At 36.2% G+C, this 19,656-nt stretch overlaps 1 protein-coding gene across 2 annotated transcripts in view; it reads left to right on the top strand.

Annotated features, from left to right (window-relative positions):
* Positions 1–10,130, top strand: part of LOC120625129 (torso-like protein) — a 75,896-nt gene extending 65,766 nt beyond the window's left edge. The window contains exons 3-7 of one of the 2 annotated variants that reach the window (XM_039892070.1): positions 303–527; positions 1,982–2,104; positions 3,112–3,286; positions 6,398–6,532; positions 9,471–10,130. In XM_039892070.1, the coding sequence (XP_039748004.1) occupies positions 303–527; positions 1,982–2,104; positions 3,112–3,286; positions 6,398–6,532; positions 9,471–9,731 (919 nt within the window). In that variant the 3' untranslated portion in view covers positions 9,732–10,130. Of the gene's footprint in view, positions 1–302; positions 528–1,981; positions 2,105–3,111; positions 3,287–6,397; positions 6,533–8,851; positions 8,987–9,470 lie in introns of both variants that reach the window. The other variant, XM_039892069.1, reaches the window with a different exon arrangement.
* The last annotated feature ends 9,526 nt before the right edge of the window (positions 10,131–19,656 follow it).

The raw sequence follows: 19,656 nt of genomic DNA on the forward strand, positions 1-19,656 counted from the left end.
ACCCAGACATCCATGTTAATCACACAAAGATTTTCCAGTTGTGGGTATGCGCCACTGCGCCAGTCGGCCATCACTAAAGAAAAAAATCACGCACTAGGTACCCTGATTCCTCCGAATATCGACGTGCTAATGCACACGCACTCGCAATGCGTATACAGTGCGTGCCGAGTCTTTGAAGTAGCCGTCGCCTTCCTTTGGACATGAGACGGCGATTGCTTTCAAAGCACGCAACTTAACTATTGATATGCGTTGTTTTCTGTACAAAGTGCATTTATTCATAATTTTATTCTTCTCTTCTCCAGATATGGTTACCTCAGCATATGCATGCGTGTGGTGCCACGTAACGACACCGACGGCTGGGTGTTTCGAGAACCGACAGTCAGTGTGTTCCGGGACGTCGACCGTTTCGTCATTGCGCCGAAACCGAGACAAGCCAAGACTCTTTTTGACGGAGACTTTCATATGGAGTTTTGCGATAACTTGAAGCAACTGCTGCAAGCTTACTTTAGGGATTTTAGCTTTGAAAGGTAAGTAAAACAGAGGACCGACGAGTTTTGTCGACTTTCCTGTGTTGAGTGGAAGATGGCGGGTTCTACCGACAACTACGTTCCGATAAGTGATTTAGTGTTACGGTACGATGTCGCGATTAGGTTTATGGATTTAATGTAACTGCCATAATCCTAACAGGTTAGCCCGATACCATCTCAGACTGCATCATTACGTGCCAGCCGGTGAGCTAGTAGTGAAAGGCTAACTTGTGGAATAAAATAACTTTTTTTTTAATTGTCTCCTTGTACGGAATTGCAATCATCATCATATCAACCTATTACCGGCCAACTACAGAGCACGGGTCTCCTCCCACAATGAGAAGGGGTTAAGTCCGTAGTCCACCACGCTGGCCCGGTGCGGATTGGTGGACTCCACACACCTTGGAGAATGCATACATACATAATGTAGAACTCTCAGGCATGCAGGTTTCCTCACCATGTTTTCCTTCACCGTTGAAGCAAGGGATATTTAAATTACTTAAAACGCACATAACTTAGAAATGTTAAAGGTGCGTGCTGGGATTCGAACTCGGCCCCCCGAAAGTGAAGCCGAGCACCTACCCACAGGGTTATCACCGCTTCCACCGGGGGAAATGCAATAATCTGACGATAATAATTAATCATCACAATCCGCAGCCTATTAACACTGCTGGACGCAGGAATCGTCTTTCATGGGAAAGACGGGTTTGAAACATAAACCCAAAAAGCTGGTCCTCACCGTGGCACGAGAGTTGACACCGCCAACTTTTGACTCCGGGCTGGTACAGAAAAAACTTCAATAGAAAATACAGAATACCTTATATAATTTGGCCCGACCCGGGATTCGAACCTGGGACCTCGTCAGCCGTAGTTGAACATGCTAACCACTGGACCAACATAGCAGAGAAATAATTATTGAAATTGAAATATCAAGTACTAGCTGTTGCCCGCGTCTTCGTCTGCGTCTGATTTTGTTTTTAAAGTATTCAGTATCGCTAAGCCTAAAATGAGGGGTTTGCTGCTGTCCGCTGATGAGTTCCGTCCTCTATCTCCAACCACATTAATCAGATCTACACAAAGTTTGGGCAAAATTAAACACATATTATAACCTTTATAATACAAAAATATTTATTTAAATCGGTTATAATTCGTCGGAGTTATGGTGTAAAACACTTTCATCCCCTCTCCCAAAGGAACCGAGCTTAATGTCGGGATAAAAAGTATCCTATATTACTTCTAACACTTCCAAGAATATGTGTACAAAGTTTCATGATGATCGGTTAAGTAGTTTTTGCGTGAAAGCGTAACAAACAAACTTACATTGACTTTTATAATATTAATAGGGATAGGGATAGGGAAAGCGTTCGAGGATTATTCCTCGAAATTATGTTTGGGTTTACAGTTGTAATTTCAGAACGGTGTTTCAATAAATATTTCTTAAATTTCTATTCCAGGTTAGAACGACCATGGCGGGCGTTCACAGCAGGGTGGCCTACGGACATTATGGCCCGAAATCTTGGCATCAACTCGTCCTTTATCAACGGCGATCATTGCTATGTACTTGTGAGGGTATCAAGGTAAGTACTCTAGCTTTAGTGACTGCTTCTCAAACGTAGACAGCAATTATAACGTATTTAAGACTACTTTTAATTTAACGTTGCGGTTATTAAGGCAAGAACCCGATTCTAAGATTTCGCATTCAGAGCTAAATCGCTACTAAGCAATAGAAAATGGAGCAAAAAAACAAACGAGCGAAAATAACCAAAATTGCATAATTTGGTTAAACCCCGGATAAAGCGGTGTACAGCTACCAAATTCACTAACTGTTCCGGCAGTTAGTTACGCGCTACCTGTTACTTATTCCATAAAAAATATGCGATGAGTTACAAACTGTCGGTATTTATTCTACATTTACGCTTACCACAAAGGTGGGAAAAGTTTTGTGAACTAGGAACATTTCGCGGGTGTGCAGTGAGACGTGGTCGGGGCGTCTTCTCGGTTTTTGGACACAATGCACTGCATGCAATAATGGCTGAATCAGGGTCCTGTATTTTCCTAATTCTGTAGCTGTTATCATAGATATGAAGAGTGTGCAAATTGTTGGAAAAGTTAGTAAATCGGGTACAACAACATAAAATATCGTGAACCTATAATTTAAATCTCGGAATAATAGTATACCGGAATAATAGTAACCGTACTAATCTATTAAAAATTAATATTTATTGTGTTATTTTTTTGTACTTGTTTTAAGTATTAAGTAAACTGTATGGGCCTTAATAAATAAAATAAAATAAAAAAATAAAATTAATAGCGGTGATTTGAACCGAGTTCGATCCCCGGTAAGGACGTCTAACTTTTCGGAGTTATGTGCGTTTTTAATTTAAGCAATTAAACAGTGAAGGAAAATATCGTGAAGAAATCTGCATGTGAGAGATGTACATAATGATCTCAAAGACGTGAAAAGTCTACCAATCCGCACTTGGACAGCATGGTATAATACGGCCCTAAACCCTGCATTCTGAGAGGTAGTGGACTGGACTGGATAGTAGACTCATACTGAGGTGAAATTCTATTTCAATTCCAGGTTCCGAGAAACAGCAAAACTAAAGGATCTGCCAACAAACATAGCAGTAGAAGACGTGGTATTCGAGGCAATAGACGAGACCTTGATAGGCGATACCGTATCTATAGCAGACTTCGTTCGGAAATACGGATCGCACTACATTTCGTCGTACATCACGGGTAACTCGCTATACCAGGTGAGGGTAATTAGGGATTTTACTCACTCACGCCCCATGCTATTTACAGTCCATTTACTATAACTTGTCTTCAATAGAATACAGTGGACTATATACGATACGGGGAATGGACTGTGAAAGGTGGGGTTTTTTTATAATAATAGAACTAATAATAGCCGTTTAATTTGTTTGAAATTTCAAGTTATTCGTTTAATATTTGGGAACGGTGTCAAGGAATTCATTAATCAGCTAATGTTAAAGTCAAAATCAAAGTCAAATATTTCTTTATTCATAGGTTATATAGGTAAATGGCACTTTTGATGAGTACTTACATTTCATAAAAAATGTGTACATGGTAATGGATATAACCACTTAAGCTACGAATAATAAGCAGTTGCCTAGAACGAGCGTTGATTGGGTTGATTGACCGCTTTCAATCTCTTAGCACTACAGCAGGGTAATTTTATATTTACTCATATCACAGACTTCCTAGCTTAAAAACCGTTTGAAAACGTATGGAATTTCCTTTCTAAAATGAGTAACCACAATCTTAAGTATTAGCATAAACGGAAAACGTGCAAAATCACGTGAGAAACGGTGGACTAACAACGTGACCTTGTTTACAATACACGCGGGTAGTTTGCAAAACATTCGCGTCTTCATTTCACTCGCGATGTAAAAAAGGAAAACGTTTTTATTGCAGCAACCTTATCTATGCTACAACGTGATATTTAAACTTAGCAATTAGCATATGCAATTGTTTTTTTTATATGCTATTTTTACATTCTATTGTTTATTTTTCACAAACAATAGCATATAACATATAGTCGGTCAAAATAGTGTATTGCTGGATTTATACAGGACGCTGTCGGTTTTTATTTGGGGGCGTTCATAAAATACGTGAGATGTTTAAAGAGGGGAGGGGGTCGAGTCAAATCTCATCTAATCTTACGTTGAAGAGAGGGGGGTCTCGGCGAATAACACGCATTTTTTTCTTATTGAAACAAAAATAAATTATACTATTTTGGTCCATTCGTCTTTTTACAATAACAATCCAAGTCGATAACGTAAGAAACCCACATTTTGATAAATCTCACGTGAGATTGGGGGAGTTAATGAATAAAATCTCACGATATCTCACCAGGGGGCAGGGAGGGACAGACATTTTAAGAAACACCTCACGTTATTTATCGACGCTCTCTTTGTATTTCCTTAATCGGAAGATGAAGGATGGTGACAACTGAAATTGTACCTACCTACACTTGTATGAACCAGGTACAAGTATAATATTATCAAAGTTGTGATTATGAAACTGTGTTTGTAGGCGATTTGAATTGTTTATGTAGCTAGAATCTTAGGATATCTTAAACGACTCCCCCCAAACTGACACGTCAAACACCGCGTTGATTTTGCGTCGGGACAATGACTGCAATCTCACCTGGTGGTAAGTGTTAATGCAGTCTAAGATGGTAGCGGGATAACCTGTTAGGGAGTATGGTAGTCATACCCCTAATTGTGTACCTGTTCCCCATTTTAAGGTAAAAGTTTACCACATTAAAAGTAAAATAAAGAGTGTAGTGGCTAACCGCCTGTTTGAGAAACACTACTAAAGTGGAGTGGTTTTTAATGCTTCAGTATTAGCCATGTACACAGTTTCTACATGTAGGTACTTACTTCTGTGTGCATGAGAAAAACCGATATTGTTTACTAACTTACCGGCGGTTTACTCGGTCACGTTTACCTACTTGATATATGAATCGATATATGTCTTGAGTTATCAAAACCTCTTAGAACAATGGATCATAACTTATATGTAATATGAATAGAAACTAGAAATTATGTACACGTATGTTGGTATAGAATTACAGAGTTTAAATTGTTTTGTATTAAAACCACGACATTTACTCAACTGCTTCTTTAGTTACTTTAAGCAGTGTACCTACACATAGATAATCTTTATTCTTAATTCTTTATAAACCGTACTATTAAAAATGTATAAAAAAAATTAATAAAAATTATGGTTATTATTATATTAATAGTGATAGATAAAAGCGTCATATTTTTGATATTTTTTGTGCAATATCGTTATTTTTATTTTTTACGCCGGGCTAGATTTTGCTTTATTTTATTTAAACAATAAACTTACATGATTACATTTTTTATTTAAGTCTCATAATATATTAAATGATTTATTTCTCTCCGTATTCATTCTCTTCTATTCTCTTCTCGAGCGGGTGAAGATCCATCTACACCCATGTACACCCAACAATAGAATATCATCATCCCTACAAACTATAATATTATAAATGTGAATGTAAGTTTGTTTGTTACGCTTTCACGCAAAAACTACTTAACCGATCCTCATGAAATTTTGTACACATATTCTTGGATGTGTTAGAAGTAATATAGGATACTGTTTATCCCGACATTAAGCTCGGTTTCTTTGGGAGAGGGGATGAAAGTGTTTGCACATTCATACCATAGCTCCGACAAATTATAACCGATTTAAATAATTATTTTTGTGGTTGGAGATAGAGGACATAGATGACTCCTCAGCGGACAGCAGCAAACCCCTCAATAAAGGCTTAGCGATACTGAATACTTTAAATTCTTTTAGATCTACAACTAAATTTAAAGCCACATCAAAAAACAAAATCAAACGCAGACGAAGTCGCGGGCAACAGCTAGTAGTAAATAAAAGCTGTGTTTCACAGTTCAAAAATAGGAGTGCTCCGATCGTCACCAAACTTTACTCGGATCTTAGGATTACTCGCCAGGTCAATCCGGAGATTCCCTGAAAGTTTCATTGAAATCGGTCCAGCCGTTTCGGAGCACACACTTTCTCTTTTATATACATAGATTAATCGATATCGCTTAAAGTTCAAAACTACAGCATTCACCTCTGCGCCATCCCTGGCGATCAAGTGACCGTTTTTGATTTGATTTTAATTTTGTCCTCTGTTTTTGTCCCTACCCCGGGGAAGTAAAATGTCTTCTTTACAATGTACAATTCTTAAGACATTTGCTTTTCGCGGAGTATAGCAAATTAATCTTGACGTTGATACAATCAACATGGAATTCCGCAAAGTTACGCCTGCTTCTATCCAATAATAATGATTTTTATCCATTTAGGTATTTGTGTTCTCGCGGGGCATGTACTCTCGCATCAAGGAGCGGGTGAAGGCTCGAGGGGTGTCGGATGTACCGCTGAGTGAGATGAACGACTACTTCTCTCCGCTCTTTGCTGAACACGTTGGCGCAGTCAAGGTTTGGATCGATGGTGGAAATTCGGATTGGTTCTCTTTGCTTTTAACGGGTTTTTAAAGTCAAAGTCAATGTCAAATATTTCTTTATTCAAATAGGCACATAGATGGCACTTTATACACATACAAAATGTGTACATAGCAGTGAGTTGTGACGGCGATAACATTCGTAAACTTAAAACTGGGTTCCAAAAGCGCCTTGTTCTAAGACGAAGCCCACAACAAACGTAGCCGGGTGTTCTTTTTGATTTCACAACCTGGAGAGCAATTGTTCACACCCAATCCTTTTTATACTATAATAGGACTTTTCAATAAGCTTTCGCTGAATACCATAAAGGTTTTTTTATACAAAATTCCTTGGGACAAAATAGATCTAAAACAAATAACAGATCGAATGCGTTCAAAATCGATATCAGATAGATAGGCCTTTGGACAAATAAGTTCTAAACTGTCTAAATAAAATAATAGATCTTGAATGAATTAATCACAGAATTTAGAACATGCAGAAACCTCATTCAGCCATTATTGATGGCCGATTGGCGCAGTGGTCAGCGACCCTGCTTTCTGCGTCCAAGGCTATGGGTTAGATTCCCACAACTGGAAAATGTTTGTGTGATGAACATGAATATTTTTCCAGCGTCTGGGTGTTTATTTGTATTTTATAAGTATTTTATGTATATTTTTTATAAAAGTATTCATCAGTCATCTTAGTACCCATAACACAAGCTACGCTTACTTGGGGGCTAGATGGCGATGTGTGTAATGTCGTATATAGTATATTTATTAATTATTTATTATTGCATACAGTTAATTTTGTCCAAAAGGGAAAACGCTCCGCGCACATCTCACTTCACACCCGCGGAATGTTGCTAGTAGTGTAGTTCACAAACTTTTCCCATTTTTCCCATTTTATGGTAAACGGTCAGAACATTAGAGGTAAAATAATTATTGTCAACTGCTAAAAAGGAATGAAGTGACTAACCGCCTGTTCGAGAAACACTACTAAAGTGGAGTGGTTTTTATGCTTCAATAATAATCGTGTACACGGTTTCCGTATGTTCTTAATTCTTTGGAATTAATACATTTCAATTTCACAACGAAAAAAGTACAGGGGAAAATATAAAAACAATACAACCGCCGTTACCATTTGGCGGCCTTATTATGTATTTACATATATACATAGCGATCACAGACAGACCTTATAGGTAAATATGAAATCAACAGGGCTTTGGCTAGTTACAGTTTCAGACTCTGTGTTAATTCCTATCACAGAAAACCTACATCCCTATATCGTTTAACATAAATGAGCCTCCCAACACTTTTATATATTTCAAGACAAATTTCACCCTTAACCATATTGTAATATAGAAGCATCATAATTACTTTCTGTACCGTTAACATTATTATATATAGTTTTAGTATTATTCATTTTACCGTATAGTTTATATTACCATAGGGAAATAAATATTGGTTATATTATATATGTACTGTTTTTGTAATTATTAATATGTATGTATATTCTTAGAGCTTTGCTCACGTATAAGGATTTATATGTAAGCCAATTCCTCATAAAGTTTGCCTGGAAGAAATCTCTATAAGTGATAAGGCCGCCTTTGTTACACAAATTTAAATGACTTGTACTTTTGTTCTCTTTTATTTATTTCTTGTGTGCAATAAAGTATTTTTGACTGATTTATTGATTGATAGTTAATCGATGCAAACTTAAAGATCTTACTTTTACATATACAATTTAAAAAATCGTTAATGCAAACAGAACCAATTCAGTACCTAAGCTTCATCCATTTCCTACATTTTCCTAACTTGTATTGAGTATGGATGGTGTTTAGTATTTTTAAGGAAGCTTTTATAAATTAACTGTTTAAAAAAATATGTCTAACATATTGTATGGAAAAACGTGTCAAGTCATGAAGTTCCATACAAAATGGTAAGTATGTTTTTGACAAAATTCCCAAACACTTTTTAATTCAATTTCTAAAAGCTTTCCATCAAATCTTCTTATCTATTTCTTTTCCCGTTCATTGGCTGCATTTCATTTGAGCATGAGTCTTTACACCTTGATCATTTCAAAATTTCCAATAATCACAATATCATTTTCATCTAAATGTAAAAAAGATAAAATATTTTCTAACATATAACAAGAAATGAAGATGTGTTCGTACAAAGAAATAGAAAAGAGGTTTTACCAACGATCCAACGAAGACCGCCACAAGAGTGCACGCCCTTACAGAATAGAAAAAAAAACAATCCATTCTCAAACACCTAAAAAATAAAATCGTGAATCTTGTCTATGCTCTCACTCCAGGTCTTTGTGTTCTCTAGAACCGCATACTCTATGATCAAAGAAAGGCTTAAAAGCAAGGGCGTTGCTGATATCACGGCTAAGGAGTTGGAAGGGTACTTCTCACCCTGGCAAGCTAAACATATAGGACAAATTAAGGTAAAACCAATTTTATTGCGCTTGCATTAAGTTTAAAAATTCGTCGACAAATTATTAGATCAGTTTCCCTAACCAGTAAACCGTTTTGGTTTAATATGGAAAATATACTTATGTAAATTCATTTATAATGGAAAAACCACTCTAAGGATGCATTGCCATTTTAAACATTTTGTATTCAAATGCACAATAATTATTAAAAGTTATTTAACCTGTATCTTCATAAATTTGTTGATTTAATATAATATAATAAATATTTCATTCATATCGAATTCAGTTCATTACATTCTTGCTATCACTCTGTAAAAGTTCTTTGTTTCTATAAAAATCTTTTATTATTTTTTTATAACCATGTACAAAATTTTATCCAAATGCTTTACTAGAAATTAATTATCTAAATTTTATTATTGTTCGTGAACTTATAGGAAGCCTTTGCCCAGCTGTGGAACGTAAATGACGCGGACGATGATGATTTTTTTTTTTTCAGGTGGCGAGCGGTAACAAGACCGTAGAGAGTTGGGCGATGAAACGCCTCAGAGTACACTACTACATATTTTCTTATCCAAGTCTACTAAAACTACACGGCGAACCGGCTCTACTGAGAAACCTGGACTCGTTGTTAGGAAACGAAGCTTTATTACAATTAGAATTAAAGACATTATCGCCTGCGTTTAAGGATGTGAAGAAAAAAAAGTGGTTCGAGGAAGTAATAGACAATTATTTGAAGTTGTGGGAGAGTAATATGTGATAACGGTTTTAGTCCAATAATCAGCCTGAGACTCCTCTAGAGGTTTTATCGTTTGAAAAAAAACTTGAAACTGTATTTACAAACATTATTTTAAGGTAGAAGCAGTCTAGACAGAACAATCGTGCAATAAGTGCGTAAGGACATAACCTGCCTTACTAAAGACTCGTGACGTTGTTTAAACGACGTCGGCATTTACAACAAGATCAAAGACCATGAAAATCTATATGTATTTTTGTAATCTATGGCCAAGTGTTCTGCACATTAGATAATCTAAACACGTAAATTTACCAAGACCGATGTCTATGGTTGTATGACCACAAACTAGTTTAGTGATCTGTGGTATTAATACTGATAACAGTAGGATAGGCCTTAAAGGACTTGAATCCATGGCCGTAAAAATAAAAAACTAACAGTAGGAACTTATGGAATTTCGATGGCTGCACGGTGATGGTTGCCTTTTCCCTATGGGAAGGAATAAACAAAAAAAAATATTAAGTAATTTCTGTGTCATGTCAAAACAAACATATAGTTCGCTACTATTTATCAATAACTTTATAATTTCAAGATGCGACTCGTAGTTTTAACATGTCTTTGATTAGTGACTTTAGGTTCTATGAATACTGATAAAATAATAGTTTTTATTGTTTTGTTACTGTGACAACCACTAGAGTGAGGCCAGGCTTAGTTAATTTAAGGAATTATAACTGAGTTGTGTAACAAGACAATAATGAGTAGAGTGTTGAGTTAGACAGGGTTGTTGCGCAAACAAATCGCAATAACACCTCCAAAATAGGCATGATGACAGTCACAATGAATCGCTAAAATATTGTATTTATCTAATGATTTATTATTTATATTCGAAGTGACATTGGTATTTATTTTCAATAAATAAAATTGCAAAATCTAGCGATCCGCCATGACAGGTGGAACCTCAAATTCGACATTATGACGTCACGTCTATATATACTTAAACACGATTTTGTGCCGCTTGAGTTTCATAAATCTTTGCATACATCAAGTACCTATTTCTTTATTTTAAACTATAAGTTTCTAAGTTTATTGTTATTAATACCAAAATCAACAATATATAGCTCTGTTCCATAGCACAAGACTTATGGAACAAGTTCTAATTTTCCCATGACGCAGACGTCTCAACTGCGGCCATGACACCCAGCGAGCACAGAATTAAGAACGAACAGAAACCGTCTAATATTGAAAGTATAAAAACCACTCCACTTTAAAATAGTTTCTCGAACAAACATTTCATACCATTTAGCAGGTGACAGTAAATATTTTACCTCTAATGTTCTAAGGATTCAGTGGGAAATGTTTGTGAGCTAGCAACATTTCGCGGTTGTAAAGTGACTGCGCGGGGCGTTTTCACTGTTTCTGGACACAATGCACTGCATACATACATTCTGTATTTTCTTAATTCAATGCTTTTTTAAATATAATTCTCAATTTATAACAAACCTTTAATTTCTGCAAAAACAAGATATTTTTATCATACGGCAGTTTTTTTTAATTAGTCATCATGCCTTATTCCAATCCAAGGGGATTTTAACATCGACTGTCCAAACAAATAGGTATTGACTGTTAAAGCTTGCTTTAAATTGATAAAGCTAACTGCAAATTGGCTGCTGTAGTGATTGGTGCTTGAGTTAATTGACAGCAACTTGTTGCTTAGGCATTCAGGGGCGTGCCCTTCGTTTACCCATAAAAGCACTGCCCATCAAAAAAGTTTTCCATTTTATGTTATCTGTCTGCTTAAAACTTACCCTTAAAAGCTTAGGCACGTCACTCTATGTCTAAATTTAAAAAGCTTGCGTCTAACCTTAAAGAATAATAATATCTTGTCATTGGTCGCACGTAGAACGATAACCGCAGACGCAGATAAGACGCCGCGGTTTGGCCTTTCCTTTACCAGCCGATGTACAGTCAACAATAAAATAAAAAAAGACGATTATTTTTGTAATTAATAAAAGAATATAAAAGAATTGTATTAGGTATAAGTTTTTATGTAAAGTATTTATATTTATATTTTTCTATTAAATAAATGTGATATATTTTATACAACTTATAGATTTTCTACGAATAACACAACAAGACGGATAGGTGTGGTTAGAATATTTTTTTTTAGCTTGTAAGTATTTAATTGAACATGTATTGAATCAGTTTAATTTTGTATATACAAGCTGCCAGATATCCACGTATTTATCTTTCATTGTAGAAAAGTACCAGCTCTTACAGATAGGCATGTTGCCGAAGTAAATTACAACGACAGACGCCAACAAGGACCCAAGTCTATTATAATTGTGTGTCAGTAGTCGATCAAAAACCAGATTAACTAAAGAAAAATAAATTAAAATAAAAAAGTGTGTGCGTGTAACCTTGAAGTACAACTTTTATAACTATTTATTGATGAAAGAGTAAAATGTTCCAGGGACTCCGCCATTTCATTTAATATTTACTATTTCATTATATATTCTATTTAAAATTCATTAATATCACATTCACATTTTATAAATATTTTCATTTTTTAAATAGAATAATTGAGAGTAGAAAATTGAAGGTTAGTTCAGCACATGTTAATATAAACTTGTCATTGAATATTATAGAATATTGCAATCGTCAGAAAATTATTAATAACTAAACAAGGTTATTTAGAGATTTTCAAAAACTTTACAATTTAAAATATTTTTTGTTAAGTTTAATTTTTATTCAGTTTGCACAATTGATCCGTTTGAAAATATTGGAAATAAATAATACTAATTGATTATGATATTTGCCACTAGCTGGCGTATAAGTCAAGAAGCGTGCAGTATAGCAAATTATTTTTAAATAGCGGGAACTACACCGACGTCTGACGTAAGCGTCAAGAAAAAATCAGAGTTACTCCCTATCCCTCCCTCGCGCGCATAGAAGTTTTACCTCAAATTTTTTTTATTAACAATAAGCAATCTGCTATCAAATCTAATTTCACTAGGCCTATCTCGGATGCCTATTCAAGTTAACTTTTCGGAGTGTTAAATAAAATGTTAGAAAAGCAAGTTGTCGAACTTTTTGGACTTTTTAATTATTTTTTCTTTAGGTATTTTTTTGTGTTTGGCATTGGCAGATTCGGGCCAGATTTGTTTTATTACGCAAAGTTAGCCTACGGCGTGTCTACGGCGGTGGAAGTTGACTAGTTGAGGACAGGAGTTGATATATCGATGGTGGCAGTTAGCCTGTTCGTCGGCAAGGTGTATTTCATCTGTGTGAGTAAAATATAAGCAATCATAGGAAATTGAAACAAATATATTTTTTTGAATGTGAATGTATTTCGGACTACAGAATTTTTATAGTTGTGTATGGCATACATACACAACTATTAAAAATTCTGTATCTGACAAGTTGTAAATGTTCTCTTAAAAACTGACGACAAAAGCCAAACAAAAGTAAATAAAAATGATTTTCTAAATGTTTTGAATTCGGGTTGGCATAAGGAATAAGGGAATGGACAAAATTACTCTAAAAAAATGTAAAAGTAAAATATATAGATATATCTTTGTGCCAAATTTCATTTATATTCGTTTAGCCGTTGAAGTATGATTGAGTATGAAACCTTCGCACATCAACTTCGTCATTGATAGTCTCGTACCACGTAACTATGTAGTTTGTTTGGAAGAGCTTTTTGTGACAGAGCTCGTCCGAGGAAATACTGCCGCTGTTAATTTGTGCCGCCAAGCGGAATTGCTGCTTTCCGGTATGAAGAGCTTGTCGGTGTAATTACAGGCACTTACGCCTCAGGTTAATGGACAAAGGACGGCACTTAGTTTCCACCAGTGGCGTGCACAGGTTTCTGACCAGGGTATGCATAAAGAAGGTACATGGCATAAAATGTGAAAATTCCCCTGTAACACGAGTTATATAAAATAATTTTGAGTATGCAGTGCTTTTGTGCATGTATGACGTGCACGCCACTGGTGTCCACGAATTGCCGTGCTAGAAAGAGTTGTTCTGATTTTGACTTACCATCTGCCGGACCATCTGCTTGGCCCATCAATTGTTACTGATTAAAAAGAAAAAACTATTATTAAACATCCAGAATATAAACTCTTGTATTTGTACGGATCAAAAATGAGGGTAGTAGTATGTAGGATCAAATTTGGTCTACTTTTTTAATTAACGTGTAATGTTGTCATGCATGGTAGCTTCGTTGCATCATTCTTAATCCAATATGGCAGACTGTTATAGACGCCGGTCAATTATTTTTATCCAAATAAATGATTTGGGTACCGAATGAAAGGCTAAGCAGAGAATGTTATTACTTATTAGCGATATTTTATCCAAAGATTGTAAAAGCTTATTTCAAAATAAAAGTTAATATATCCGGTTTTTAGTGTTCGCAACGGAACTAGAACAGTAGATATTTTTTTTAAAATGGTAGTTACTCGGTAAGATATGAACTATCAACGATGACAACAAATAAAAATCAATTAGGTAGGTGCAGCGATTACGTCATGAATTTTAATTTATGTGCAATAATTTAAGTTAATTTAACATTATAATTGTACAAAATAGCAATGCGGTAACAAACATGTGATTGCATTTATACACAGTCGATAAAATTTATGATGTGATGTAAATATTATGGGAATTAAGTTATGGAATTAAATCGATTTGTGACTGAGTTATATTCGTTTTATTATTTTGCACGCGGTCGTTGGGCGGCTTTGCCGCTGTTGCCCGCAACTTAGACTTTTTTTTAATATATCGTGGGAATAGATAACTTCTCCGGAGCAAAAGTATCCTAGGCCCGTCCCTAAGATTTTAGCTATCTCTGTGCAAAATTTTGCCAAGATCAGTTTGCCTATAAAGGCGTGCATAGATATCAAAGGCAATATGAAAAAGGCCTGAAAGGTTTTTACCTTAAGAGAGGACTCTCAATCTCTCTCTCAATCGTAAGTGCAATTCAAAGAAGCAAGGTGTATGTGGGTTACTTTTCATCAAGATCGGTGCAATGTTTGTACTAAACGTAGACAACAATCTAACAGTCAGACTTGTAAAAATAGAATAGATAAACTTTATTGCAACACAAAACAATAGGAAAAATACAAGGAAAACAGTAATAGTACTTAGTGCTAGGGTGCAAAGGCGGCCTTATCAATAAAAGTGATCTTTTAAAGGCAACCTGAGCGTACGAAGCCGATAAAAAAGTGGAAAGTGGATGGTGCATAAAGTATGTTACAAAAAAAAAACTTACATGAACATACATTTACATATTCACTACACAAATACCGATATAAATTTGTATATACTATAATAGATGTATATGATATATATTTATGCTATTATAAACTTACATAATACTCAATTACATAGATAAGTAATAATTCGTTTAAGCGATGTTTAAACAGGTGAATGGTTTCGGAATGACGTATTTCCCAGGGGAGCGAGTTCCACAGTGTTACAGCTTTAACAGTGAATGACTCGTTATAGCGCTGAGTGCGAGATAAGGGAATCTCAAGCTTGTTGTCATTCGCCGACCGGAGACAAGATGCTGAGAGAAGGAAAAACGCTTTTTAAGGTAAAGCGGAGAGATGGGACTACAGAGAAGATAACAAAGTAAAGTAAGAATATGGATATTTCGCCTATCACCAACAGTTACCCACTTGAGTTGCACTATAGTTTCGATTATCATCATCAATATATAACAGTCCAATGTGGGATGCAGTGAAATAGCACAGAGGACTCTGCTGTCCGTTCATCGTACGACATCCACGGGAGAATGTGGGGTGGTGACAACTGTATTCTGACCTGCCGTAACCACACAACAAACTATGGATATACTCGTAAGTTGATAAAACAAAGACAACGCGCTCTGTGTTTTCTTTTCTTTTATTCCACTTCAAGTTAATCCTTGAGTGCAATCTCATCTGGGGCGTGGTGATGATGCAGTCTATGGTCAGAAGATAGGTATAGAGAACGAGCTAACCTGTTATGGCTGTTATAATAAATCTATACACCTACTCTGTTTTTACGCGACATTGTACCGTAATGTTACATTGCTTTGCGGCACGTCCTTGTCGAAAAGCTTCCCACTAGACCAGACCAGTGCAAATTCAAGAATTGTAAATTCCCAACCTGTCCTCTTATGGCGATCGAACCCGGGCCTTATCAGTAGTGCTTCCCATCTTAGGCAACATTTTAGATAAGATGTATTTTTTAATGCAGTGGGTGCACAGGTGTGGGAGAAGCCGGTGGGTGAACGGGTAGCTTTCCATTAGAGGGAGAATGGTCAAGCGGCAAATTATTTGTGTAAATAAAATATAATTTTTATTAATACATAACTATAACCTAAAATAAACTATTTAAAAACTAAATAAAATCTAAAACGTCCTCGAAACCACCGCAGCGAGGCACAGTTCCCAAGATGCTGGCAGCATTGCCCCTTTGGATGGCCAAACTAATGCGTTGGCCAAGGTAACTGCCCGCTCTAGGATCACCGGTAGACTCGATAACCCTTTTCGATAATTCTTTGAAAAGGGCTCTTGCCTCCGGACCCAACGGTCCCAAAGTCTCTAAAAGTAAAGTGGCAATGGAAAAGACACTAAGCCAGGAGGATTCGTGACCCAAAGTAAGGGAATTTATAGATTTTCAACGACAGGAGATATCAAGCGAGTCGATAGATACAACAGGTACATAGTGGCGTGCAAAGAGGGTATGCACAGGGTATGTGTAAAAAAAAGTTGCGTCTAAGCAACCTAACTAGAATCATTAGAACTCAGCCTAAGACCGCTTTGCTCGGGAAAACATTTCTAAAACAATCGTAAGGATTGTATTCCTCACTAATATTATTTTAAATGCATTGTGTTTGTTTGTCCTTGTTACGCTAGCTAAGAAACCAATAAACTTTTTTTACGGTACAGAGTTGAAAGGACGGAGAGTAGCATAAGCTACTTTTTATCCCTGGAAAGCGAGGCTTGTAAAAAACCGTAATAAACGCGCGCGGGCGTCATCTTGTTTTCTTTATAATCCTGAGATGTTCTCTCATGTTAGCTTAACCCAATTATTTAGAGCATCCGTCTTTGCACCCATGGCTTATGATGAAATGAGGTCATTGTCTTAATTGCTTATCACGAGCAAAGCCTAATGCCCGATAGTGTGGCGTTCAACTTTAATCGAAATTATGTACCTACATACGTTCTAAGCTCGGAAACAAGGCGTACCTAATAAGGATCAAACAATAGAAACTATACAAAAAAATTATACTGTAGTGATTTAGAAATAAAGCTGCCTTTTCGTATATTTATCAAACGATTTTGATTATAATAAAAAAATAAACCTACTACTACACATAAACACATCGCCATCTAGCCCCAAAGTAAGCGAAGCTTGTGTTATGGGTACTAAGATGACTGTTAAGAATAATATAGGTAGATACATATTTACTTATAATATACAGATAAACACCCAGAGACTGAAAAATATATATGTTAATTTCGCATAAACAAAAATACAGGTTTGGCTTGACTCCCCTGACCCCCCCCCCCCTGGTGGTCAGTATAGGTTCGTTAAATAAAAGCCCGTTACCATCTAGACTGGACATATATGGTATGGAAAAGAAAAAAACTAATTTCATGCGTGTGCGCATTACGAATAATGAAGTAGTTACCTAATTATAACGTATTCACGCGAAAGTTCGCCGGGTTATCGCGAAACGTGGCATCATCTAGCCGCCATGGACCTTGATTTTTGTAGTTCGGCTTTGTAATTAAATGGAACATGACTATAATCGTGATTAGATGAGGCTGTGACATATATTCGGTAGAGGGTCAAATTTTTTAACGAAATCGACAAAAAAATCGATTGAAACATATCAGTCAAACTTACTTCTGGCTACAATGACCAACGAGTTATGATGAGGCTTATTAAATAATAAATAAATATACTATTTACACGCATCGCCATCTAGCCCCAAAGTAAGAGTAGCTTGAGTTATGGGTACTAAGCAGTGGCGTGCACTTCATATATGCACAGAAACACTGTCTACCCTAAACATTTATCTCACTCGTAAAGTTTTTGAATTATGCCTACCCTGGTCTAAAACCTTGTGCACGCAAGCTGTTCTAAGATGACTGCTGAATATTTTTATGAATAATACACATAGATGCTTATAACATACCGACAAAGACTTGCCGCATCAGTGGGCTTTGTTGGTATTTGCAGTGTTTATACGGATTGCGGGTACGAGACGAGCCTTTAACGTCTATGGACGCGTGCAAATATCATACTCCCCAATTACAGAAGTACTGCAAAGTTTTATTGAAGCAATCCTTGTCCCGTACAATATGAAACAATTATCTTTCCTAATATGGTAGCAAATAATAAATGATTGACAACCTATTTTCTATAAATTATATAACAGATAGGTAGGTATCTAAACTACGTTTTAATGATTAATTAATTACTTTGAATTATATCGCAGGCCGTGATAAATTTTCCTCCAACAGCAGAAGATAATCTACCGTAAATATTTATAACTGCATAGGTTCCTGTCAATCTAATAATTAAAAGGATGCTCTGAAACATTTCTAAAACAGGAAAAAATCACCATAGATACAAAATATGAGCTCGCAAAAAGATTGGAAGGTTTTATGAAAATAATGCTATTAGTATCATTGAATTCAACTAAGCCTGCCATCCGAAGATTGTTTCAACGTATTTATAAAGTATTTATATTTGTGACAGAGCTCGTCAAGGAAAGTACTATCGCCATGCCGCTAAGCAGCAGTCTGAAGGGCGTTGTTACCGGTGTAAATACAGGCACATGAGACTTCACACCTACGCTCCAAATTGTTGGACACACTGCTGTTGCAGCCTGCAGGACGTGTTCCTTGCATGCCCTGTTAAGTGTCGCTCTATTTATAGGTGATGGTTTCCACTTACCATCAGATGGCCAATCTGCTTTAACTATGAAATAATAAAATAATAAAAAAAATTAAAATGTTTGCGTCATTCGCGACGCGACGCAAAGTCCACGATACCGCACTGGACCAGCGACCAGGCCTACGGCCTTAACCCCTTCTCATTGTGGGAGGAAACCCGTGCCCGGATCAGGTACAGGCTGAGAAAAGAGAACACATGTTTTTCCATTTAGTAAATGTCGATCATTTTTTTAACCGAAGGAGTAAAGCAAGACATGTAATCTCATTTCTTGGATTTAGGAATAAAAGATCAGTCATTCAACAGGCGACAGGTAGAGTTATGTCGGAACTATCCCTACGGGTAAATACACTGTCCGAGAAACCGATATAACGTAATGAGTTGCGAAGGTAAAGTGGCAATGGAAAAGACACTAAGCCAGGAGGATTCTTGACCCAAGGTAAGGGAATTTATAGATTTTCAACGACAGGAGATATCAAGCGAGTCGATAGATACAAGAGGTACACAGTGGCGTGGATAGAGGGTATGCACAGGGTATGCAGATGATATGAAATGAAAAAAATCCCCAGTACGAGTTATGAATACTTAAGAGAAGGCTATATAACTCTCACAATGCCTATTCTTAAGTTTTTTATATCCCGTACTGGAGATTTTCTTCATTTAATATCATCTGCATACCCTTGCATACCCTCTATGCACGCCACTGCAGGTATATGACCCTCGAGTATGAAAATCGAAAAATATAAGTGCTTCTATAAACGTCCATCTTTCAAAAAGATGAAAGACCCATTAAATTCTATAAATCACTCAGCGCCTGTGCTGACTAAGGAACATTTTGACAAATCATTAAAGTTTTCTTCTCTTTTTTGCTGTTTTCGACACTCTATAAACTGAGGACAAAGAATTTTCATTAAACAATACATAAGACAATTGTCAACTCGTATTGTACTCGTAAAGTAAACCCGGAATTTAAAGCTCATTTCCAAAATATATGAAA

This window comes from Pararge aegeria, chromosome 7 (assembly GCF_905163445.1).
Source record: "Pararge aegeria chromosome 7, ilParAegt1.1, whole genome shotgun sequence".
NCBI lineage: Eukaryota > Metazoa > Arthropoda > Insecta > Lepidoptera > Nymphalidae > Pararge > Pararge aegeria.